This window comes from Centroberyx gerrardi, chromosome 15 (genome assembly GCF_048128805.1).
Source record: "Centroberyx gerrardi isolate f3 chromosome 15, fCenGer3.hap1.cur.20231027, whole genome shotgun sequence".
Classification (NCBI taxonomy): Eukaryota; Metazoa; Chordata; class Actinopteri; order Beryciformes; family Berycidae; genus Centroberyx; species Centroberyx gerrardi.
The window spans coordinates 8,577,724-8,605,229 of record NC_136011.1 but is presented as its reverse complement, the minus strand read 5'-3'; the positions used below and the strand labels follow the sequence as shown (position 1 = coordinate 8,605,229).

Genomic DNA, 27,506 nt, shown 5'->3' with positions numbered 1-27,506 from the left:
ACACACCTCACACACACATGCATGCATGCACACAGATGACAAAGACTACTCCAGGCGGGGAGGGGCCTGCTTGTTGTATATTTTGAGATTTGAGCCAGGAGACTGCAGTCTTTCATCTCTTTGCCCCCTCATCTGCCTTCCTACAGATAAGAGTGCGGGCTGGAAATGACAGGAAATGGAACGGATCCAAGAAAACACCTGAGAGAGGGGCAAGGGAGGGAAAAAAGGAGTGACAGAAAAAAAAAGAGAGAGAGAGAGAGAGGGTGGGGAATGAAGAGAGAGAGGAGGGATAGTACAGGAATAGAATGAGCATGATGGGAGGAAGGGTGAGACAGTGCAGGGATCTTCTTCTGTGCTCCGTGCCGACAGGAACTGTCACTTCACACTCCGTCCACGCCGCCGTCTACCCAGCATCCCCCACTGCTCATCCTGCCTGCTACTGAATACCAGCCATGGTTGAAAATTTCATCATCTACTTCTAGACTCGCGGGCATAACATCAGTCTTACAGAAAAATACTCGACATACAGTATGGAGCTACAATACAGTACATGTAAAATCATTACCTTAAATTCATCATTCATTAAATTACCTCCTGAGCTTGGAATTATAAGGTTCCAACTGTTTTTTGGTTGTGTTTTTTTTTTAATCTAAATTGTGTGGTGTTATTTTCTTGTATTTTAAAAAAGAGCATTTGGTAAGTAAGTTCTCAGAAACTATCTCAGAAACTGCATTTCAGCTTGGCACTATAAGCTTCTATTTCTCATCCAATCCCAAACTTAAATGTTTCAGTAAAGACCAATCGAAAAGATCACTCTACTTTTTCATGATAATAACGATGGAAAAGTGAGGATTTTAGGTTTAATCAAGGCTCATTGCTGGTTCACCAACTAAATTGCTAGCTTTCTGATATACTAACAATAGCTAGCTATAAGTCTAGCTACCAAGCCTAACATCAGATGGCCTAGAAATAATCATTATTGTTTGCCAACAGGTTATTTCTCTTTATCTGCTGATGAATCTATACTATGTGGATGTAATATCAAATAACTCCTGTTACCATCCCAATTAATGTTCCAAAACTCCTGTGACACACTGAGTTAGCCAATATGATGTTGAATGAATTTTCCTATCAGAAACAGTGCAGCTCCAAAGATGTTTTTTTTCCGTGACATGTGGCTTATATATTGAATTAGTATTTTAGGCTCAGAGCAGCAGAAACACAGACAGCAGAGAGGAGTGAGACAGATGAACAGAGAACAACAGAGACACTGAGTGAGACAGATGAACAGGGGAGAGCAGCAGCCACATCAATAGAAAAGAAAGAAAAAGACAATGAGCGTTGGGGAGGGGGAAAAAAGGCCAGGAAGAAGTCCAATCCATCCTCATGGAATTCTGTGAGATACAAACAACAGTGTGCTAAGAGTACTACAAAAATATGTGCAGGAAATGAGATTATTTTACTTTGGGGCAAGCATGAGCCAAACATACAATGACATGCTGGTCAGTATATCACTGGATTGATACAGATGTTGTTTAATATTGTTTTAATATTTTACTCAGAAAGTTGGGTGTTATGATGAAATGAGTTTTTAAAGTGGAATCCGGGGTGAGGGTTTTAAGGAGTGTACATAAATATAATACTACACCAACATTGATGTAATTTGATGCATTCCAGTTTCCCATTGAAACTGAGGTTACCTCATAATAAACAGTCTGACAGAACCTTAGAGAACTCAGATTGGCTTTATAGAATTATAAGGTTCTATCTCTGTTTGGGTTCTCTTATAAAAGAAAATCTAATTTCTAATTTGGATTTTGATATTTTGCATTCAAAGTATGATTGGGGTGTTGTACTATAAAGATAGATTGCTGGCTGGGATGTCAAAACTTTGATGCTCATTATCTCAGAACTGCACTCTCAAGCTCATAATCTAAAATACCAGACAGTAAAAGTTTTATCATTTAGTAATCCAAGGACTCACCTTGCCAACTATCCTTAAGTACCGTAGGTTTTGATTTTTTGTTATCCAGAATTTTGTAAAAAATAATGCTTCTAATCAAATAGCGGATACCGCTATTTGGACTGCAACTTTTGAAATATGATTTTCAGATTTGAGTCTCTTAAGAGGTAAAACTCCCCCAAAAAACACAGGATTGTGTTTTCACACTGAATGTTGAATGAAAATTTACCAGAATACTATCTTGTAGTAAGAATTTCTTCCTCAGGATAAAGATATGTCAGGATGTATTTTCCTGATAGTCCTACTGGAAGATAAACTCCAGGATATGCGATTATCCATTTGAAAATGCCCTTTATTGATTTAAATCCTCACCAGCATAAGCACAAAATTTAATGGTACACTTAATCTCCAGTGACTGGAATTTGATTAAATGCACCCCCGTAAACACGGTGGCATCTGATTAATTTTCTTAATTTCACTTTATAATGAGTGCCATGGGGGTGGGCTGGGAATGAGGGCGGATTTGGGAGGAAGACTTGCAATTGTTCAAAATATGACAAACAATCTTTTTTAATTAAACTTTAGTCATGATATCCAAAAGGAGCAACATCAGGGGGTAAGGCATTACTCGCACCATGAAGTTAAGGAAAAGTGGTTATGACTTTGCCCAAAAATACTTACATCAACTGCAGGCTGTGAGCAACATAAACATATTTTTCACCTAATACCTAAGACATGGTGTAATGAATCCCAGGTGACACTATGCAAATACGTCTGCCTCGATGAATATGAATCTCATGTTGAGGAGGAGGAGGGAATACTTAGCACTTGATGTGTGTGAGTGAGACTGTGGGTCTGGTCTGAATAAGCTGTTAAAGGAATACATCAAGTTTTTGGGAGGTTGCTTTCTTTATGTTTATTAAACCTTTCAGTTTGAACAAGGGTAACAGCAAAATTCTTCTGACCAGATTTCAGTGTTACACTTGTCGACCTGAAAGGTTTAATAAAACATTTCAGCAGAATGACTAGTTTTTTATTGTCAGAATCTGCTTTGTTCATGGTTGTTTATGTACTAGAAGTGTGATTTTCAGACCTGTTTCGCCATACAATGGCAGTGAATGGAGGGAAAAAAAACACAATTCTCCAATCTTCTCTACTGGAGCAACAGATAACAGAGAATCGCTGATTTTGGGGTTATATCATGGCCAGGAAGCTACACAACCCAATGTACTACAACATCACTTTAATGGGTAAGGTGACCAACAGGCCAGTCTCCCAAAAAACGTGGTGTACTGCTTTAAGAGGAAACAGTGAGAAGGACACACAGAGAGGATGTGAGTGATCTGAGGCCTGTGGAGGGATAAAGAGGATGGGGTTGGATAGATGACAGCAGGGACAGAGAGATGTAATGAGCTGATCAAACGATTGTGGAGAATGAAACGCCAGAGTGGCTTAGAGCGGTGACAGAGCGAGCTGTCAGGGAATCCCTGGTCTTCATGTGGTAGCCGGCCTCCTATACTGTCACTGGAATCACACTCGTCTCTGCCGCAGCACCTGTGGAGTTTGCTGATCCATGCTTTTCTCCCTCTTTCTCTCGCTCTCCCTCCCTCAGACACATGCTACTCCGTCCATTTCATTCTCCGCCCATTCAATCTTTTCCCATCTCTCTGTCTCACTCTCTTTTCTCCTCTCTTTACATAAATGTCCCCCTCTCTCTGCTTCCAAGTCTATGTCAACTTCCATCTCCATGAGGGATGTAACGGTATATTTTCATTGTTCGATTATTGTCACGGTTTGACAATATACCACGATATTACCCTTTTTACCTCCGTCAACAGAGTTGGAGGGGCGTTTGGTCCGTTTGTTTGTAGCAGGATATCTCAAAAGGTTCTGAATGGATTTGCACGAGGTGTGGAAAAGTGGAAGGTGTGAACGCCTCTCCCTCTCCTCCTCCATGCTATTCACTGCATTTTTTCCATTGATCAAGTGTGATCGAGAGCTACTGGACACGAAACGTGGGATTTGTCCGTGGATGAACTGAAACCATTCATTGCACTACTGTATTTCTTTGCAATATATGTGGTAAAAACATGGATATCGACAGCTACGGGTCAGAAACGTTTGAACTGACTTTTTTCAGACAAACCGTGCCAAGGAAGAGCTTCAGAGAAACCCTGTGAGAGTGTGTGTGCTGACTGAGTGTCGGGGGAATAAGAGGAGAAGAGATGAGAGACGAGTGTGTGTGTAAAAGCCTTTTCCAAGACGTATTTCATGGACAGAGCTCATTTTATATTTGAGATTTAGCAAATCTAATCTGTACTGGATAGTTCCTATTATTTTATACTATATAATACTACAAGAGGAAATGTGTGATGAGTGCCTGCATAAAATTTTTAAATTCCTGTCATGTTTTCTTTTTTATTCCTTATACTTGCTGTTCATTTTAACTGCTTATTGCTTTTTGGCATTTGGCTGAAGCGCTTTTGGTGAAGTGCTTGTAATATGTTATATAATCAAGTAATGGCTATGGCTCCATTTCCCCCCTGTATACTGTAGCCTATATAGTTATAGTTTAGATAGAAAAATGCAAACACTGATTTGGTTGTGTTGTTTTTGTTTGATAAATAAAGTTTGACAGCATGACGTTTTATTTCCTTTGTGCATTAGCTTATTAGATTGCTGTGGATGCCGACATCAGCTGTAATGCTGCGTGGTCTATTGGCGTCTTTACTCGTCCAGCGGAGGGGGTTCAAAGGTCTGGCGTTTTTAGTGGTTAACTGACAACAGCATGTGGAAGATAGCTGTACGAGACATATAAGCTTCATGCACAAGTTATGTGAGTGATTTTATTAGGCAAAACATGCAACAAATGGTATTTAAACCATGGACACAGTGGACACAGTTTGTAATCATGGTGTATCTCAGCGCTGTTATATTGTTATATCTCTAATCTCCACAGCCCTTTCCTCTTGTTCACACACCACCATTATTGCATCTATGACAAACATCTATATCTACCCATCCACAACCCAAACACTCATTTACTGATCAATTATGGGACACATCTCTAATTGAAATTATGGGTTTTGGGCACTATACTGATAGGGCTAACTGGCTGTCATAAGCATACCAAAATCTGTCTGGGGAGGACAATTTTGTTTTAATCTGCCAAATTGTATTCTTGCTTGTTCCAATTGTCTCGGATCACACAAATGTTGCTGTATAGTATATGAGAAAGCTGTATTTGTTTGCAGTTTTGTAGATTTCAACCAAACCCCATTTCAAAACCACAGCAGTGTGAAATAAAAGTATAAATTATTTATGCATATATACTTGAGGACCACAAAAAGCATTTTTGATCAGACACCTTAGGGGCATTCCATCAGCTCGGGGCCCTGGGGAGTCAGTACCCCAATTCCCCCCATTATGGCGCCCAAGCTTACAGTAGCAGTTACCGCCAGCAGCCTGCAGCAAGAAAAAAATGTCAGCAACTCTTGTTTAACTTTTTAGTGCATCCAATGATAAAACGGTTGGACCTTCTTCAAAACATGGAGTTTGAGATAATGAAGACTTTTTTTAGCAGTGACACGTGTTGCCCCAAAATGTGCTTTTAGAAGCAGAGAGAAGAGATTTTTTTCCCCCACATATCAACTACTGTATACAGAAACAGGCGATGTGTCTTGATGACGCTGTAACCAACCTTCTACAAAGAGATTTTCTCCTCAAAACCACAGCGCGAGAGACCTCATCCTCGACGTGCAAGCTAAACAATCCGCTTATTCTTAAACACTCTAAGGCCTGACATTCTATTATTCCTCAACATCTCACAAGGCTTTCTGAGACTTGCCAGGGCTCTGGGCTGTATCCCAGGGCTGCTCCTAAGCCCTCCTCTGAGAAGAGAGGATGTTCTGCAGTGAGCCGCGCTCTGTTTTGAGGGATGAAGGCTGCCTGTTCTTTCTTACCAGCGTAGCCTCCTCTGTTCACCTCATTTGACAACTGTCTCTATGTCAAAATGTCATTTCATCCTTGAGCTCAGCTCTGATCAAAACATTACATGGGGGTATTTAGATAAACTCTTGGGCACATCATCTTGTGTACCAGTGTTGGACATGCTGCCCTGCCAGTCTATGGGATAGACGATGTCCCTGCTCTATCGCCACAGTAATTCCATGTAATATCCGAGGGTTGATTCTGCCTTGCCCAAATTGTTACCCTAGGCACAAACAAAGCCATTCTGTTTTCAGTCCTTAAAGCAACTGCCTTCTTTTCTGGACAAATACTCCATCAAGAAGCTTTTAGATTGCTCTGATATCTTAAGGAGTTCCTCGAGTGGTTTAGGTGCTTTGTTATTTGATGAAAATGCCTCTCCATCTGCTGTTGCTCTGCCTCTGGTCTCAATCGGTCAAATCTTAAAACAATCCTTACTCCATGTCCTCTCTCTTTCTCTGTCTCTCGCTCTCTCTTTTTCTCATTTTCTCCTTTGAGCAAATATTTTGCTAGATTGGGATTTATCTGCTTATCCAAGTATCGAGCCATCTATCATAAGCTGAGGAACAAAAAAGTAGCAACTTCAACTCTGAGAGTGTGTTGATTGATTGAGAACATGAGCTCTGCCTCACAACCATTCAAGGAAGAAATGACTTCTTGGTATTTGTCTAAGCTCTTGCTTGTTTTGCTCTGGATTACATGGAAAGGAAAATAGCACCAACCTCATTACCTCACAACCTCACGGAAAAGGAAAAAACAGCAGAAAAAAAAATCTTTATATTTTTTCTCTGTTTCTGTTTTCAGCTTTTGTTTTTCCACTTTGTTAAATGTCAAAGATCCATTTCCATTTAGATTGAACTTTTGTTTGACTCCAGGGAGCCGTGAGACTCGAGACTGGGATGCTTACCATGCTATGACGACTGCATGGCATTAGCAGTGTGATAGCACAGGGTCAAGCTAACGTCACATACTTAGCCCATCGCTAAGGTCAGTGCATCTCCTGGGGCCTGGAGCAGACAGGCAGCTTGGTAAGCAAGGGCAGACAAAAAAGTAATATTCCCTCAAAGGTAGGTCATCTTTGACAGAATTTGGATGTGAATAATGCATGGAATTCAGCACTGTTACTTTTGATTTTCTCCCCCCCCCCCCCATACAAACCGAGGCAGTCCTCAGAGGATAGAGAGATGTGGTTTTCTGTGAGAAAAAAAACAGTTGGTGTGGATGACCAGTCAAGCACTATATAGGTGCAAATTACTGGCAATACATCAAAAATATCAGAAAACAACATAGACCACCACATTACCAAACCGCATTTAAAACAACAGAGAATAAGTTCCTTGTGTTGTGGTGTTGCAATCGATATTGTTTAAATAGATTTGAGATTAGAGAATGAAAGAGCTTGCATCACCTTTAGAAGAATGTGTGATCTCTGATTAAAGATACCTCTCTCTGATGCTTCCACTCGGGTTATAAGCCCAAAAGATTCATTAATTCATTTTCACCATCCCTTGGTGCATGTTCACAATTACAAATGAATATGAACAGCAAAATGAGCATACCAGCTATTTCTTTCTCATAGTTGGTAATATTTAATACTGTACAGCAGAGTAAAGAGAGTGAAGTAATAAAATGGAATCCTAATGGGAAAAGCAATGTTTTAACTAAGCAAGGAAGCAAGGAAATACATGACTGCAAAATCTTATTGGTAAACATGTAAGCACAGATAAGGCTGCAATTTTATTTCCAAGATAAAACTACAGTATCACAACTGGCACTGAGCAGGAACGGCAGTTTTTCCAAGAGCTGAACAACACCTGTCCCTTATACCTTCGGTAAACACCAAAACAAAGATTACATCACCCCAATTATGCTGACTTCGCCTCAGGTTTCAAGGTGAGACAGGAACAAAGAACTGCTGCCCTTCAGGGCCAGAGGGCCACTGTGTCTTATCTGCTGAGCAAAAGGCTTGTTCTATATAACAATTACTGCTAGGCTCAAGAAAATGCATTAGACCACAGCTTAAGATAGATTAAAATCATATTACACAACATGCTGCCTCTGTCAAAACACATGCTGTGTCTCATTCTTTCCTGGGGATTGAAGCTGTAAACTCTTTTGCTTTCAGACTGTGATGCTGTCTCTAAATCAGTGTTTTCCAAGTCACTGCCAACTAGCTCATGTCATAACGTACTGTATGTAACATAATGCCAGTAATGTTTATGTCTGCTATCCTTGTCTTGAACGAAATAAAAAATTAACTGAATAATAGAATTTTCCGGCTTGCATGACTCATCTTTACATTGGAATCCAATCTCCACTGCCCTGATAGCCTATCTGTGACAGACTCTCCACATGCTGACATCCTACCCATAATGATCTATAATAGGCAGGGCAATATGCAGAAATTGAGGTGTGTGTGTGCATGCACGCACTGCATGGAGGGACTTGTGTTGCATGTCTGTGTGTGTGTATGCTCATGTATGAGAGTCAAACTAGAATCTATAATCTTATGCAAGTTGTTTATTTCATTTGAGCATCCAGGAGATGCTTTCATCATTAATTTAATGTGATGTACTTCAAACAGTGAAGGGACACTGCTGTAAGCACAGAGCAGATGAAGATTACTGATGGGGCTCCATAACAAACAGAGTTTATTAGGCTTAGCCCGCTGTGTACTGAGGGGGGAATATGGGCAGTAAAATGCAATTCATTACTGTGATCAAGGCCCCTGTGACTGGGGAAGCTACTGTGGTAGAATGCAGCAGTCAGCTGATGTGAAATTGTGTGAAATTGTTTTTAGCATGTTGCCTCAGGCACATACACACAGAAACACATACATGGCACACACAAGCTGACACCTGCATGCACATGTCCATGCACACACACACACACACACACACACACACAAATACATGCCCATGCACAAATGTGCACCCCTCAGACCCACACACACACACACACACAAAGGACTGCATTATCAGGGTGCTTCAATGTCATGATAGATGGGCCAAAACCTTCTCTCTGACACATTTCATTCTTTTCTTTGATCAAATCCCTCCAGTTGACTCTGTCTATGTGAATCACTGCAAATGTGCTGTATCAGGCTCTTCTACATGGCTGTATAATCTGTTAAGGGTGACAGCACACATGCAGCCAGGCCACTTAGCCCAAGGACAGATATTAATGATAATGTACACAGGCTAGGCAGGCAGGGCAGCTATACACTCCAAGTCAGAGGAGCTGATTTTGTTGGAGATGGAATGAAAGCCGCAGCAAGGTGAGTCATTTCAGATAACAGAACCCGGGGCTTTACAGATCACATCAAGCAGGAAATCAATAAATGAGAGTCATGATGCAAACGAGTTGTGATAGCTGCAGGTCAGACAAACAATTAATAATTCATATTCATGTTAGTTTTTGAGTTAATTTCATGCTTCACAAGCACAACCTTCCCGGCAGAAAGTGTCACGTTCCAAAAAAGGTATTGAGCATGTCTGCCACTGTGCCGCTTGGGCAATAAGTCCCTTATCTGATTGTCTGATTTATATGGAGAAAACTGGTCCTAGCTGCTGTCATATCTTTCTCTTTCATTTCTCATCCTACCCCGACCCCCCTACACACGCACACGCACGCACGCGCGCGCGCGCGCGCGCACACACACACACACACACACACACACACACGCACAATATCAGTAACCATCACTCTTCTCCAAACAGGCAAACGGCTGCTAGGACATTTCCCCAGTGTCACCATAAAATATCGAAATACAGTTTCAATGAATAGCAGTGAAAGTTGCCCATTAATAAACTTGCTAATGCAACCTGTTACCGCGGCGTCTGCGGCTCTACTGTACCAGTCGTTTGGCTGGGATCTGTCCGTGGTGCTGAACTGCGGGCTGACAGTAGGAGCTGTTCGTTCAGCACCACACCGCGGCAAATGAACCTGGATACAGCAGTTCACTATCATGTAAAGGGCGCACGGATAGCTTCGGTCATGAAACTGAATGAGCTCGTTTTCCCACACCGGGGGAGATAATGCCAGAATAGCTCTGTCAAATAATATAAAACTGGGCATATACTTACACAAAAACTCCGAAGAGCAGAACTCGAATGCCAATCTCCAAAGCCAGCGCTCGCATGTTTTTCCTGCGGTCTGGGGGCGACATATTCATGATTCTGGAGAAAATCCGTCAAGTGAAATAAACAAAAGGGGGGGCCGGTCAGCTCGGAGGTTTGTTCACTTTGTAATCCACCTTAGCAAAGTGAGCGCTTTCTCGGTGCCGGGCGCTTCCAGAAGCGGTGCTCCCTAATCACACATGCCGTGCGCCTCCGCCGCGGCTCGGTCACCTGAAGAAGTCTTCCTTCCTCGCCCTCGCCTGTCTCCGCTTGTCTCCGTCTGTCTCAATCCCCTCCGGCGATTTTCTTTATTGCAACTCTGCTGCTGACAGCTGCTCCTCTATCGTACGAAAGTCTCCTTCCTCCGCTCCATCAATTACTTAAACTGGGTTGGAGTTTGGGGGGAGCGGTATGAAGGCATCTCAGACGACATCCCACGAAATGGAAAAAACATTAGAGAAAGAAGGTGTGGGTTAGAGCTGAGGGGGAAAGTTAAAAAAAAAAAAGAGAAAGCAAAGTGGAGAGACTGACTGAGCGTCACCGAGTGAGTGTATAGAGTCATACAGTGGGCCTAAATGTGCGAAATCTCTCTCTCTCCCTCTCTCTTACTTTCTCTCTCTCTTTCCTGCCACAGCTTCACCTTGAAGAATCAGACTAGAAATTTCTGGGAAACCATTTCTGGAAAACCACAGTCACATACTGCACAGGAGAGTGAATGCAAGAGGTTATTTATCTAGATCTACCAACATTGTTGTGCCCATGTCCAGTACTGCAATAAGAACTGAATTTCTTCTCTCAACTCCCCATGTCTAGGCTCAAGCCTATGAGAAATTACTCTTCAACAGACTTTCCTTCATTTAATTGTTGAATGATTAAGTAAATGTGACAGGAAAAAAAGAGAGCCATGCCAATGGAACAGTCTGGGTAGGTGTTCATTAACCAGAACATGTTCACCATATTCGAATGGCTTGTGAGACTAATGCATCAGTACAGGCATTAGGCTCAACGCTCAGCCTGACATGTGATATTAAATTACTGTGCCACAGCAGGCCAGGTTGGGGGAGTCCTGCTCTCTGTTGGCTCTTCCCCACTGTCCAATCACACCAGTATGAAGGAACCAGCACCTGAGGGCCTACGGGTGCAGCCAGACAGTGATAAAGGAGCGCGGGCAGGAGCATACCTGCAGGCTCAGGAAACCTGGCCAGCACTTCACAGACACACATGAATATTTCATGCCCTCTAAAACTGGCCTCTCTGCATTACCTGTCTGTCCAAGGTGTGTGTGTGTGTGCATATATATGCGTGTGTAGGCTGTGTGTGTGTGTGTGTGTGTGTGTGTGTGTGTGTGTGTGAGAGAGAGAGAGAGAGAGAGAAAGAGAGAGAGAGAGAGAGAGAGAGAGAGAGAGAGAGACAGAGAGAGAGCGAGACCACCATGAAAAAGCCTCTGACCCAAAAACTTTTCTGGGGCCTTTCTAGGTCACAAGCTTGACAGGCTGAAAATGGGTTCTGTACATTCAATTTAAAAATTGTGCTCACTGACTGGTTTACAAGATGTCCTGTTAGATACGTGTGACTGAGAGACATGAAGGCACACACACTGACAGTGACACAGACAGACAGACACACACACACACACACACACACACACACACACACACAGTTAATATAGGTTTTGATCTGTCCCCGTGTTTCGTAGATTTCTACGTGATATGCCGCTACTCTTTGCCAGCTCACTAATGAGAACAAAACAAAACAACAGTGGAGAGAAACATCAAATGGTGGTAGAGGAGAAGGGGAGAACTAACTTCAAAGCTTCCTGGCAGCCATCACATTTTTCAGCTTTTAGAGAGTGTTGCATGTTTATTACAAGCCATCAGTGTGGTTTTACCTCAGTCCGGATTCAGATGACTCACTCTGGTCAGAGAGATGACCTTTCCCAACATCAGAACAGGATTGCATGAACACTGAATCATAGACAAGAAGAGATAGAATTCAAAACATGACTTGCTCTCTCCAAATAATGCTGACCCATGCCCTGGAGTCACTCTTTGTTGTAGAGAAGCTTATGCACAAAGTCTATGTGTTAGAGGCATCTTTCTCTTTTATTTCATTCCTACTGCAATCTACTATTTTGATAGTTATTTTTCTTCTCTAAAATCTTCTATCTCACAGACCTATCTCCTAGGCTCCTTTTCTTCTTCTGCAGTGTAGCCTGTGACTCACATTCCCAGAGGGTGTGTTTACACTGCTAGGTTAGACATATAACATGCTCTAAAATAGGTCGTACTTCAATATATCAAAGTTGAATATAGCTTTACAAAGTGCTCCTAATTACCTCCATGGGTCTGGGTACATACACTTTCCAGTGTCAGCCTCTGCGACAGAGTGACTCATCATGTTATAGAGAGGTGGTCCATTACTCTCTGAGTTCTAGGCCTTATTGGACAACTCTCCTCATTACACTCTAGGCTAGGTTTTATTGGAAAACATCCCTCATTCATGGTGTACAGAGTTACAACACTAGTTGGGCAGCATTTTTTATATGGTGACCCACCTAGGGAGGTGTATGGTTTGCTACTGGGATATCATCCTACATAGCTGAGCAGCAATTTCTACATTTGAAGACTTCCATCCCAAAATGAGATACCTGTTTGAAAAAAAAGTGACGTTACCAAATGGTTTATATAACAAAATTAAAACCAATTATAGTACTGTTTTTAAAATGATAATGGGTAACTTAAATCCTTGGTTGACACTTGAAGACACTTTTACAGACTGGGTACTATTTATTTTAAAGATGTTGTACAATTATCATATTGGAATTGAACTCTTTATTTGTTCTTAGACACACAGGTAGTAATGTGGTTTGAAGTAGGGTATGATGTTCCTCACAAATTCACACATTACTGTCTGTGTGGAAAGTAATGTATCCAGGCCTGGACTAGCCAAATGCAAATTCTGACAAATGAAAGAAGGACCAGTTTATTTTTTGGCCCGTCTAGGCATCAATTGCAGGAATTCCATTCTTAACAAACATCTCTAAATGAAAAGGAATGCAGAAAGCTGCTCTGCTGCATCATCATTCTCATCTCTTGTCTCTTCTGTCTGACCAAAACAGCGATGGCCTGTAAAGAGGCAACGTGGACTGATACAAGACGAGAAGCAGCTTCAGCGGACCAGATCACGCTGAGTTTAAAATGCCAGCTGCCAAAACTCAAACAGAACTCTCATAAATTGTGAAGCATGCTGCAGGGGCTAGATTTTTCTAGATTTGTCTACCACTGAAGGTTATTGATTGGCAACAGTAAACATAAACTTGTTGAAGGTGTGGTTATATAAGTCATGGGAAAACATTCTTCCCTGAACATTAACTATACAGTGTACATCAAAGTAAAAGTATGATAGTACTGTTTAAGGATAAATATGAAATTCATCAAAGCAAAAGATCACACGCAAGGAAATCCTTGAACATACAGTACAATTATCTATTCATATAAGGGCATTTATCTTTTTTTGATTAACTCTGTTTCTTTTTCATAAAGAAATGCCCAGCAATGATCACTGAAGGTGAAGAAACCATATAATTGGTATGCAATGAGAAAAACAAATGAAATAAAAGAAACAGCACACACACACACACACACACACACAATCTGTTCTCCTTTCACCACCCACACTCCTTTCTCTAAAACGATTCAAGTTCAGCCTTTACAGTGCTAATGTTCTCTAAAAAGTATGAGTCACAGAGCATCTAAGATTTTTACTCAAAGTTGAAAGAATTGACCAATTTTGTACATTTAATTAAACAATTAAACTAAATTAAACAAGAAAAGTAATTAAATAAAATTGTATTATTTTAATTAATTATCTAATAATTATATCAATTAATTAATAATTTACAAAAATCTCTTAATAGAATTATATACTTGAGGTGTGCCTGTTTCCAACATTTGCCAAAGCATGCGTTTGCACTCTACTGTAAAGAGCATCTTACTTTAGTTGATAGAACATCCTTTGCACTGGGACTAGTCTATATAGGCCAATAAAAGAGCCACTGTGAAATTAGGAACCATTATTGACTTAAGTTGATTTTATTGGGTTAAATATACTTGGGGTCTCAAATTCAGTGGCACGGCTCTTGATAAAAGGACTGACAGTATGTGACTGCTAACTGTGAGTTTTAAAGAGTTTAAAAAGTGAGTTTTACATTTGTACTGAATTAAAAAATTGAGCTGTAATGAGTAATAATGGGATATTGTGAAGTGATTTTACATCAGAAAGTCCCATCCTTCAAGAGTCCATACACATGTACTCCAATTTGATATACTCAGGATCTTGGTTTGTGTCTTTAAGCATAATACAGCTTGACTAATCCGATAACCATCATTCTTATCAGTGCTAATGCCATCAGTGAAATTAGTAATTATTGTCAGCAATTAGTTCTGCCTTTGAAAATGACACACAGTGATGAAATGTTAAACCGCTACAAGAATAGGGATACAGACTCAGTGGTTCTCTCTGCTATGGGCCTACTGTGGTTCTATTTTTCCTTTCAACTCTATCACAATGGTCCCTTTGCCTTACTGTGGGGCCGGATCCTGGACTGCCATGGCAGAGTTCTCTACTTCTGGGTGGATGAATAGCTGCTATTACGAGGGAAAGAGAGAAAATGAATTAGAGCTGAAATTATTGTGCCTTTCAGAGAGTCAGTGTGGATGTGAGAGAGAGAGAGAGAGAGAGAGTGACAGAGTGAAATTGCTCTCACACACAGGTACGAGATGTGTGTGAAAGATGCGTATAATGTGATATATTTAATGTCACAGTGTTGTTTGCAGTTATTTACGACCTACATTTATGCATTCAAAGCATGACTCTGAACTACTGCATTTTATCTGCTTATAATTGGATCTGATACCACAGCCTCACAGATAAGCCTAGAATTGCCTGGTGTGAAAATCTTGTCATTGATCAGCCTCCTAAAAATCACCTAAAGCGAAAAATCATTAGGATTTTAGACTGGATCCAAACTTCTTTCTTAAAACAAGGGCAAAGGAAAATACATTGATTTCCTCAGGGATGTACTTTGTTGTTGAGTACACAGCCTCCCATTTGCTGGCGATTCCACACCTGTCCTCCACAACTCCACGGCTATTTCACACAGCTGCTGCTCTCTACGGGGCTGGTCACATGAGACCAGAATGCAGAAAAACAGACACGGTGCATGCGTCTGGTATACAGTATGCACAAACTTTCATTTCAAAATCAGTGCCACACAAGAGGATAACAAGGATGTGCCTTGTTGTCACATCAAATTCCCTTACTTGTTGCTTTTTTTTTTTCACTTGAAATGCAACAATTGACAACATTTGCTCGAAACAAACGCAAAGATGCATTGTTCAAAGAAATACAATAAATCGTTTGAAGTCAAGTATTTACTAGTTATCCGGTAGTGTGTTCACTCTTTAGGGCATGCTCCCAAGTGCTACGTCATGGACTTCACTACTGCACATCAGGCTGATAATTCATTCTATGTCTGTAGACCGAAATTTAAATATATACGATTTAAATATATGCAAAATACACACATTTATACCTCAGGTCCAGAACCGCAGTTGTACCCAAACTGAGCAAAATGCTACCATGTACAGTAGTCAAGGCAAATGATTTTATGAATTGATTTTAATTTTTTCCTCATCAATACACAGAGTTCTAGACTGGAGCTCCCTCAGAGCAGCCCTCTGGCTACAAACGGTAATGGAAACTGAGCCTGTCTTGGCTAATGGTGAGCAAATTGCGGCATGAGTATTCAGGACCTCTCATCCTTTTGATCAACCTTCATTCACTCTTTCCTCTACTGGTGCAGCCTTTTGCCTCATCTGTCATGGGAAAAAGGGAGATAAATTCCCAAGCCCAGTAAGAAAAGATTTGTGAGGCCTGGCGAGAAAAAAACTTTGAAAAAAAGCTTTGGAGGATAGGAAAGAGAGAAGCATATAAGGACACTCAGTGACGTGGTTTAAGAAATGAATGATTACAATCAACACAGCTGGTACATTGTCTCCTGTGCTCACATTGGGCTCAGCTTATTCACAGCAAAATTCATTAGGGAGGAGCTGTTTTGCAGAGCAGGCAGAGAGAGATATGATTCCCTAATTAACTAAACAACATGAGTCCTAAATCCTATCTCAGTTCAGTGATACAGTACAGCTCTTTGGTAAAGGTCAGCATTGACACTATTATTACCTTCAGCCTGTCACCAGAGCCTAATTGGTCCTTTTTAAGCCCTGAGAATTCATCTGCACGTAGGAATGTCTGATACTTTCTGTATTAGGTGTTAAAATGCTATGGTTAACGACATGGATCTATGTACTATATCACATTATACATCTACTATAGGCTAACTGACATAAACAAGTTAATGAAGACAGAGTGAGGAAAATGTGAAACATCAACACATCACATACTGTTAGGATCAAACAGAAAGTGCTCTTATGACTTGAGGAGAATAACAGTGTGCTATGTTTGTAGAGATGGCCAATTAAACTTATTACAGAAAACTGTCTGTGTTTCTAATTTTAACTCCCTGGTGACAGTGAGACTCCATTAAGGAGGAAACGCCTGGGCATGTGTAATTAAGTAAGAGAGAGAGAGAGAAAGAGAGGGTGGGAGAATCAAAGAGAGAGAGAGCCATTCTGCCTTTGCTTCCTCTCTCCTCTGAGCAAATTACACTCCTTCCTTTCATGCCAAACGGCTCCTAGTAATTTCATTTTAATATGATTCTAAGAGAAACAAGCCAAGGTCTACTGTGCTCCTTGTTATTCAGGAGAACTCAAACTGCCATCTGTTATCAAAACACAGTCTGTCAAAAACCAGCCTCGATGTATTACTCTCCCCACTGCTTGGCATGACGCACTTTGTTTCACAACATTTCGGGACACAATAGATGTAAACAATATCGTGTTTGTCACTGCCACTTTTGTGCTTTTCATAAGAATGATCTGTTCCATGCCCAAGCATGCCCTATCAGTCACACACAGATTTAAAATATAGACACTTAAAAACCCACTGAAATGGTTTCAGGATGCATAACATAAGACAAAGTATAGTGAAGTTTGGAGGGAAGGTATTTCCATCGTTTCCATCTCTATTATATGCCCTTTAATGTCAGAGAGAGAGATGACAAAGGATAAGCAGAGTTGTTTGTCCACACTGATATAGATATGGCATTCCTCCAATATCCTTGTACCATAAAAGTTGAGGGAGGATACCAAAGTGCATCCATGCTTTATGCTCCAGCAACAATTTTTAAAATTGCTTGCCAAAAAGTTGTTTGGAGTCAAGGGTAAAGTCTGTTTGAAAGATGTTTCATCATTAAGGCAGCTTTGGCAAAACATGCAAGGTAGTCATAGCAATAAAGGGGTTTTGAATTGTGCACATAAAAGAGTGCTTTGGTTTTCTTTGCCTTTGGTTAAATTCATGTGCAATATCTAAAATGCCATTCACATATTTTAGCACTTTAACAAGAGGTTCTAATTTTAGGGTAATAACATACTGTACAACAGAAGGAAATATAATTGGGCTGGTTAAATATCAGATATTAATGATACCCATCACAATTAATATAAAAATACAAACAAATAGCAAAGCATTATGAAATCACATAGACTAAGTTACAGCAGAAAGATGAAGGCAGACTGGCAGTCAATACTGAAAAACGCTCAAACATTTTCTTAGAATAAAAACAGAGGTAGGGGAATTGGGAATGGCAATTCACAGTGAGATTTGCTGAGACTTGGTGATGTGATCATGAGACTATAAACATTTGGCCAAGGCTATATGTTTCTGAATCTCAGTTTCCCCAGCCTCAGTGACACTATATGATACACTGTGGTCTGTATGTTGTGTTTGTTTGCAAGGGTCATTCTCATGTTTCACTGCTGAAGCCGGCTCTGAGCTCATGTCCCCCAGCTTTATCCCACTGTGATACCCAGAGGCCCCATCTCTCATCCTCTTCTCTCTTCTTCTGACAGTTAGTCACACCATCAGACAGTCAGCCCCCCCCCCCCACCACCACCCTCTTCCCTCTCTACCTCTCTCCACTGAATTTTAAATGGTTTAGACCATTTTTATCACAACAGTGTTATTATTAATTTCAGCATTTGCAGAACATGGAAAAATCTACTACCCACAAAGTAGAACAAGAAAATGCTATCCTTAATGTGGTGTGATATACGTAAATAATCTTAAAACTAAACAACCATGCAAACAACAACTATATAATGTTATTATAATTTGGACCTCACTATGGCTCAAATGTAATAGGTTAAAAATATCAAACTTTTCAACCAATTACTGATTTTTGAAGGCTGATATTTTGGAAAGAAAAACAATGTAATAATTCAGCAGCTCCAGTTTATTCCAGTTTATTGTTGTTATTTTATAACGATAGGTTTACATCATATAAAGTGCGGTTTATCCTACCAACCAAAAGCAGTACAGGATCATTTTGTCCTCGAAGGTGAAGTAGGGACATCATTCATGTGTTATACTAACTATGTGAAAATTGCTAACACTCTACACATTAGCAACATTTTTTTCCTGTCAAAAATAAGAGGATGCAATGTCCTTTGTTTGTATGGAAACTGAACTATTTCCTCTATGTGCTCTATGTACCTTATTGTGCATCTTGGCAAATAATTGTTCGTAATCCACAATTATTAACTAAAAGCTCTAATCTTCCCCAATTAATTGGCCAAACCAATTAATCGGCCTACCTCCAGAATGTAGTTTTGTTAGCACGCAGTCTGAAATCAGCATGCTAACCATGCAGATATAGTTTTGGGACACAGCCTCTCTCTCTTTCCCTCTCTCTCTTCCCATCATGGAGTTGATCCCAGTCCCCCACTAGGTGTCTGATTAAACCATGACACAGGCAGCACCTCTCTCTATCAGCACGGCAAGTCATCCCGCGGTTTTTTCCTTCCCTCTCATCCTCTATATCATCTCTTCCCATAACAAATCATTTTCATGGTCTCTCACCACCAACCTACTTTCCCCCCTGTCTACAGCAGTGGGCTGGAAGAAGCACAGCAGAGCCTAACGTGTGCATGAGCAGCTTTGTCAACCAGAGAGAAGACACACCTTCAGTGCAGGAGAATGATGGGACACTGGGATGGATACTGGAAGCCCAATGCCACTTGGCACCGTGCTACGGTGCATCCTTCCAAAGGTGTTAGGTGTCCATCACTAATAGGGGTTCACATTAACCTGGGCCAGTAATTGTCTATGCTTTCATGACTGCCAAAGGAAGCTAGTGTGGCAGTGCCAGTTTAATAGGCCGAGCTTTCTTCACCCTCCTGCCCATTTTGGCACTGGCTTCTTCCAGATGACAGCTGGGAAGTCATTAGCAAAACGCCACATCGCTCAAAAAGGAGAAGCGCCTCTCTCACACACTGTGCAAAGAGGCTTACTGCTAGATGTGGGAACGGGGTTTGGGGGACAGCTACTTGCCTCTCAGCAATATGAAAAATGATGAGTAATTTCTGCATGTCTACTCTAAGTCCTCTAATCTTAAAGGGGAATACTTATCAGTTTAAAGGGGAATGGCCCTCAATTCAAGTTACTCCTGAAAACTGAGTTCAAAAACTTGTCATGTCATCAGGTACAAAGTGTGAAGCTGCTTTATAGAGAATGAAAGGGAAAAGATGGTAAAGATGGTATAGGGGACTAGGGAACCTGAGTAATGGTGCTCAACCTTGCCGCCAGGTGGTGTAGTCGTTAACGCCACAACACATGAACAACTGTCTCCCAAAGCCAGAGAGTAGAAAATAGAGCTTAACAAGCACAAGCACATCATTTGTGATAAGCTGTAATCACATTGGTACAGGATACCTCATTGAGGCCTACACTTGTTTAGATTGTGCAGCCACTAATAAGGATGCTCCTGAACAGGCTAATCAGTGATCTGTAATTTAGGCATATTTTTGACTGTGTGCAACATCAATCAATGCTATGAAACTAAACAATTCATTTTGGTGTGGGACTTAACTTTTTTCTTAGTATTCTGGTGGAAATATGCTATCTTTTAAATTGACCATGTCAAATAGCATAATTTAAACGTTCTGTGCTTACTGGGTTCAAGAGTTAAACTCTGTTTGAATCATTTGCCAACCCCTGGGATTAAAACCCATCCGTGCATGAAAGTCTGCTGCTCTACCAAGTGAGCTAAAGCACCAGAGTGCCTGTCCCAGAAACTCATAGTTGTACCTCTGTATCCTCTATATTTGTAGCAGGTTGTTTTTTTTCTTTTAGGGACCGACAGACCAAACCTACCAACAGAGTGATTTATACTGACTGCTGTTTGTATCTAAAAAACTCTGCAGGATCAGGCATTAAGTGGAGTTGAATCCGTATAAAATGAAAGTGAAAAGACGGCAAAGATGGAACTGTAAAAGGGGGTTGGGAGAGCCCTCTGGGAAATTTTCTGGGGATAAGAGTATTATTTTCGGATCCACAAATGGCAATACTACCATAAAATAAATCACATTTGGGTAGGAGTGGGCACCCAAATCATATGGTACTGAAATATGTTAAAATATTTGGTGCCAAAATTTGGTACTTTTATAGTTATAATAAGGCCTTAAATCTGACAGTTTTAATTAAACCAAACTGTGATTTTATTGTAAAATTGCATTTTGAAAAAATGAATACTTGTAATGTTCAAAAGGGCTTGTTTTATACTGTTAAAGTGAAGAAGAAATGGAGCTGGCATTTTGGAGATACAAGAACATAAGAACATAATTTATTCTCATGGTCAGAGACAGCCAAAGAAGCATCAGTGTAAATCAATATCACATAAAGGGGTGGGTCAAATTGTTCGTTTGATTCTAGAAATGGGAGACAGCAGCAAATGTTCACAAATATAGATCACATTGTGCTGGGGCACAGGAATAAGAAAACTCAAATTTCATAGCTTAAGTCCAGTGATGTTCCCCTAAAATTGTTGTTTGTTCAACCTGCTTTTATTTCACATTATTTGGAGATAGCTGTTGTGATCAAAAACAGGATAACTGATCCATGCCCTCTATCAGTGTGTGTGTGTGTGTGTGTATGCAACTCGTGCACTGTAATAATGTGAATAAATTCTCACTACCTGTGCAGGAGAATGGAGGAAGGAGTGTTTATTTGATTGAACTCATCTCATGTGGCTGCAGCAGACTGTCCAGAATAATGATGTTTTTATTAACACACCACCTTCAATGGCCACATGTCTACTTGATGCCAGACTTTTTGGTTAATTGGGTGAATGGCTATTGAGATGTTAATGAAAGCATCTTTTCATCCCCCGCTATATTTAGTTTAGCAATGGAGTTATTCACAAAACTGTCCCAAATGTAGGAAACTTGCGCTAATTGGGGCTGCATGTGTATATCCTTCCTGTCATCAAAACACAGGAACCACAGGATTTCCCTGAGGCAGTTTCATGGTGTGGTGTCTGTGAAAAAATCCAATCCAAACTGTTCCATCAGACGTATATCCCCATCCAGTCCCCCCACCTCCTCCCTAACTCCGGACATACAGAAGTTATGATGGCAAGGACAAAGCCTCTTGGTTTTTGTTTGCACCATGTCCTTGTGTTGCCCTGCCAGCGGCACCCCACGCCAAGTCCCACACACAGACAGAGCTGTCCAGGTGACTGCTGATTTTAGTTTTTGTATTAAGTGTTGGTCCTGCTGTCTCTGTGAGCAGGGGAATGTGGTCCCCAACCATCGTGCTCATTTGCATAATATCAAACTTCAACTTTTCTCATCGTCACAGGCCTGGTTCGTGTTGCCAAATATCCCGTCATGTCATGCACACACTGTTATTTGCTTCTCACAGACAATGAATGGAGGCAAACTATTCGCCTTGTATGGTGTGCAATGCCTAAATGCACCGCCTGTTGGTTCAGTCTGACCTTTGCCATGCCATGCAGTCCACAGTCTCCACATGGTCACCGAAGGAGCTGGATCAGACTAGGAATTAGATGATGACCCCTCGCCACCGGCATCATCTGCTTCCATTTCAAGTTCAATGTCCGACCCTCCATCACAGTCCATCTCGTCCAACATCTGTTGCATAGAAAAAGCTATCTGCTTACCCATTTGCATGCTTGGCTTCGTTAAACTGTGTGCTGTACTCACAGTGTACTTGCAAAGTGTGTATGAGGCTATATCTGGAGTGAAGTTTAAGGCCTGTCGTTCCAACTGAAATAATTACACCTACAATTATTAATCTTCCCCACTCCGCCCTTCATTCTATAGTCTTCCCCATCTACATCGCATTATTGATGGGAAATCAATAGTGTGATTCTAGATTACAACTGAGGGATTATATGTGTGAAATTGGTTTCAGTATAGTTTTATTGGCGTATTGTCACCTGTGGTAATGGCGCCATTCAAAAGCCATTACTTTAGTACTGACATAGCACTAGGGGAGGGCGACGGGACAAGCACTTTTATGTCTGGAGGGTAGTACCGTGCTGGAAGCAGGGCTAGCCCATGGAGGTATGCACAGTTTAGTTTGGGGACTTCTGCACAGGAGATTGCGTCCTTGTCAACCTATCAGTATTTTTTTCCAAATTGAGTTTTTAGAGGTCTAGTATTGCAGACATACACAGCCCAAGCAAGTATTTCTGATGATAAATGGGAAGAGAGGATAATGCATTATTGGGGAGTAAATTATTATTTATTTTTAATGTCAACTGCATGTCTAGACTAGAGAGGAGTATGGCGTTGGTTTGCTTGTTATTCCAGCTACCTTCTTCCACCAAAAATACAACGTGGTGGGCGGCGGTGAGCAATGTGAACATTTATTAAAGCTGAAATTGTATTGCAATAAGTGTTGCTTGGTGCATTATATGTATGCCGAATTGAAGAGGGGCCTCTAGCGACTCAGTATAGGTTTTGAATCATATTATATGCACCTTTGCCGATGAGGAAGGAAGGAAGGAAGGAAGGAAGGAAGGAAGGAAACATTAAACTGCCAGATATTTGAATGGTTTGACGTTACGTTTTCTCCATGCCAGGGTAAAAGGTCACGTGTGGGGGCTACTCGCAGGCCAACTGCACTGGGACAGCAACACACAGACTGATAAAAGATATGCCAACATTACAACAAATTGTACAAAACATGAAATAAAACATGTACCTGGTGATAACAGGATATATGAGGAACCTCGAAGCCACACAGGAAAGCCAAATACCTCACTGGAGTAGGAAAAAGAGCAAACCATAAGATAGTTTAACAAGCTAACGTGAAGTGATGACTAGCGCAATGTTAGCTAACGATGATGTCAAGCTAGCCGAAATGCTCAAGGTGGTTGGATCCAACTAACATTTATCCCACCAGTTTTAACAGGGTAAGTAATGTATAACAAATAGGCTAAAGATATACGTTACATAAAACAATTACATCGAAGTTTTGGTGAAACTTTAACCTACCACTACAGCAACACACTTATGGATTGTAGGTGGTGGGTCATTGTAAGGTAACGTTAGACATTTTTTTTGAAGAAACAGGTAAACGACGTTTAGGTGCAGTTGCTAGTTACTTCACTAGTCTGGTGGAGCAAAACACAGGTTGTGTGTTTTTGAATATAGTTGAGTAAAAGTAGAAAGTTCCCTAAATTGGAAAACATAATGTTGAACACCCCTGTTTTATAGTGTTTGTCAACCCAGTCCTCAGAGCCCACCTGTCCTGCTCCAGCTCCACTCTTGCACACCTGATCCAGTTAAGGGTGTGCAAGAACAGGGCTAGGGAAAGCACTTGCAGGACAGGTGGGCCTTGAGGACTACACTGTATCAGCATCAGTTTAGTTAGTTTAGTAGGATGTAATGTGGACAATATGTTGGGTCACTTAAAATGGCAAGAAGTAAGATACTGCCCCATAGCACAATATGACCATTATATACTGTATCTGTGGGGGGTTTGGTGAGGTTGTTGATCAGTAATGACTCAATGATTACTATGTGCTGATATTTCTGGCTTTCAAAACTCATTTTCAGACCCTACTCTGTTTTGGAACAATCCCCAGAGACTTGTGTAGGAGGAAATAAATCAATGATGTTGTTGCAATTCCTACCTGAGCTTTACAAAGGTCTTAATGCCCCTTTAAGAATGGCATTGAAGTCTACTTCATGTGGTTTCAAAGAAAAAATAATAATATCACTCTCCCATCTACACTATAAGGTAGGCTTCCACAAATGATTCAAACGTGTGCGAAGTTTCAGGGGAAAAGTGATCAAGTCAGATAGTGTAGGCCTATATTTTACTTCATATCAAGTTGTTATTGAAATAATAATTGAGATTCAGGCATTTGTGCCACTCCTCTTAGGGGCAAAAACAAAACAGCTTGGAAATCTAATGGTGAGGGGCACCTCAATAGGAAACGTTTCTAAACTGTAGCTGTGTTAAATATCCAGCAGAGAGCAGCAAAATATCACTTTGAAACATCATCATACATTGAGTCATGAAATGCAAGAAGAAGAGGGTGTTAAGTGAGTCAAGGAGGTCTTGGCTTGACATGCAGCTCAAAGTAGGAGCTTTATTATTTTTTTTAAATTCCCAAACAACTTTAGATGAGTGAAAGTTAGTGAATGTTCAAATAATGTAACACGCAGAATTGAATAAAACAGAATAGCACCTATAGAGTACATAGATTCATTGCACTCAATTATTCTCTTAGTTAGCTTAGTTATTCTCTTACTCTTACTTCTTATCAGAACTTCAGTTCATGTGCTACAGTGGTGCAAAACTACATACGTTTGTCAGTATGTAATGTAACCTATCCTGTAAGCATGACATACTGTATCCTTTTTTGTGTGCTTTTAGGTGGGATCCAGCTGTAACACTTCACCCTGGTAGGAAAAGTCCTGAGCCTTTACTGAAAAAATAGAACAGCAGCAGATGTGAGTAAAATACTTTTAGGTTTTACCTGTAAACAATAAAGGAAGGCCGGGCCCTGGGATAGACCATCAAAGCAGTGGTTCAGATTGGTTTTCGCTTGACAAAATATGACAAGTGATGCTGTAAAGTCAAAGTGCATTCATGCTGATGTGAAAAATGAACTGGTTTTGGGTGCAGAGACATTTTCAGACCAGACATCAGGTAGCATTGAAACAGCATGTCTGCTACCACATTCCACTCTTGGACAACAGCAAACCCCTGTAGTGATAAAGGAAGATAACAGCAAGCATACTGAGGAATGTGATGACTTTTTGAAAGACTTCCTCAAGCAGAGAACCAATCGGGAAACATTAATTCAAGACAGAGTAGATGCATTGGTGAGGTCTTAGTGTTAACGGAATTTAAGAAGAATACATTTCTGTCACAGTATGAATAACAGATGGGCCAAGATGTCAGCTGGCCTATATCATTTCTCAAGGAAGGGCCAGAGAAATGACACTGCGCTGCTGAATTAAGTACTTGCTATGCTGAAAAATAATATCAGAAGTATGTGTCATGATGACCCAGTCACCCTGGGCCGAATAGTTTACAGCCCTAGACAAATATCTGTTATAGTCAACGGGACGGGACTGAGAGGAATGGCACTGATAATTTAGTGTCAAGCTCAACACTACCTCCACATATTTTAAAAGCTGAGTTGACATTTCGAAACGCTGGCATGAAACCACTTTTCATGCATATATTAAATGAGAAGAAAAGACTGTGGGAATTCAGATTGTACTCAAACTGTGCACTGCTGTCACAACATCCTCACCACACTGTGTGAGGGTAGACAGAGTTAATAAGACTCTGAAAAGGTGTGTCACGATATCGTGGAGAAACCTCTGAGAGACTTTCTTCTCTTATACATGAGAATGCAATAAAACTGGTGAACCTGTCGCCATTTGTCCAGACTACAAAGCTCATAAATTCCATTGCCTCAATCCTCAATCCACTCACATTTTTTTTATTTGTGGCCTCCTTAACTCTACACAGTTTCCTACTGAGTAACCATTACAAAGCAAATACAGACAGGACAGTGACTTGCATAATTAGCATAATTCCAAATAAAACAGGTGAGAAGTGAACATGTGTAGATGGTAGACAGAGGGATGCATTCTGTGACAAACTGAAAATAGAGTTGCAATTCATGACATGAATAGACACAAGAAGTGGTTTTGTCAAATTTACCCAAAGGAACACTCTTCCTCCCATCTGTGAGTCGGTGAGTTACAGTATGTGTTCAGATTACAAGGACAAGGACAAAAGTAAACTTGAAGAACCATGACCAAAGAGGCAAAAAATGACATAGATCACATCAGCATACTGTCAGCATCCCGTCAGATTTTGCATTCAGGAGAAGGGTCACATAGCTGCACCACATGTGAGAAGGCCGTATCTTACCCAAAGGCCCTCAAAATGTATTTAAAGATCATGAGAAAAAAAATAGTCAAGAATGTAGTAAGGGCCTGGGCCAGAAGGGGGCTCTCAAAGACCACCAAATGAGTCACACAGGTGAACAGCCCATGTTTTAGCCTTCTCAAGGGGTTTTATCTACGTTTTCATCTACATTACACTGCAATGTGACAACCATAGACCGTAAAAAATAACTGACAACTGACCACAGAGCCCGGTCTCAAGTAATGTCCTGAACAACGACAGAGAATTTGAGAACTCTGACAATTTGTGTTAAATCTTCTCTTGGATAATTACTTAAGTCTGATGCAAGTAATCACAAAGAGTTAAACTGAAATAATATGATGCTCTCTCATTTTTTTTTTTTTTGTGTGTAATGTGTTATGCTGCTTAAAGGTGCTGCCTTGTATTTCCAATCTGAGCTATTGGTGCATAATTGGTAGCCACTATAGTTATAATTCTAAACTCTTCTAAATTATAATTCATAAAGTGTTAATTTCCCATTTGATACTATAAAGTGGTCTAATTTGGACAACATTGTGTTTTGCTGATTTTGTAGTCCTTATTTAATACACTAGATGGGGCTATCACACTGGCAAATAATTTTCAGAGCCATGACCTCTGTGGTTAATATTGGACTTGAAAATTAATCCATGTAAAATATTAGCTCATAAGATTATTTAGGAGGCTCGTAAATAGATCTCTTTAATCTCTCCACAAATATGTGAGATCAACCCTCTTACATGAAGCTGGGAAATGATTTGTCAACAGATCTAAGCTTAATTATGTTACATTTTTCACTGACATAAACTCACCAGGAGCACACCATGTTTACTTTCTGATTAAAAAAAAAAGGCCACAATAAATTAAACCGTCATTAAATGCATATATATGGAAACCAATTTAAAATTGCATGCATGGACAGAAGTGTTCTTTAAAAACAGTGGAGCAAAACAGAAGCATGTTGCTTCATAGCCTGCCTATGGAACAACATATATCTAGGCTGGGGCTGCACCTGTGAGTGTAGGAATTGCAGGAAT

The 27,506-nt window shown here is 40.6% G+C and overlaps 1 protein-coding gene across 1 annotated transcript in view; it reads right to left on the bottom strand.

Annotated features, from left to right (window-relative positions):
* Positions 1-10,124, bottom strand: part of plpp4 (phospholipid phosphatase 4) — a 38,323-nt gene extending 28,199 nt beyond the window's left edge. The window contains exon 1 of the mRNA XM_071913312.1: positions 10,036-10,124. Coding sequence (XP_071769413.1) covers positions 10,036-10,124 — 89 coding nt within the window. The remainder of the gene's footprint in view (positions 1-10,035) is intronic.
* Positions 10,125-27,506: the final 17,382 nt, after the last annotated feature.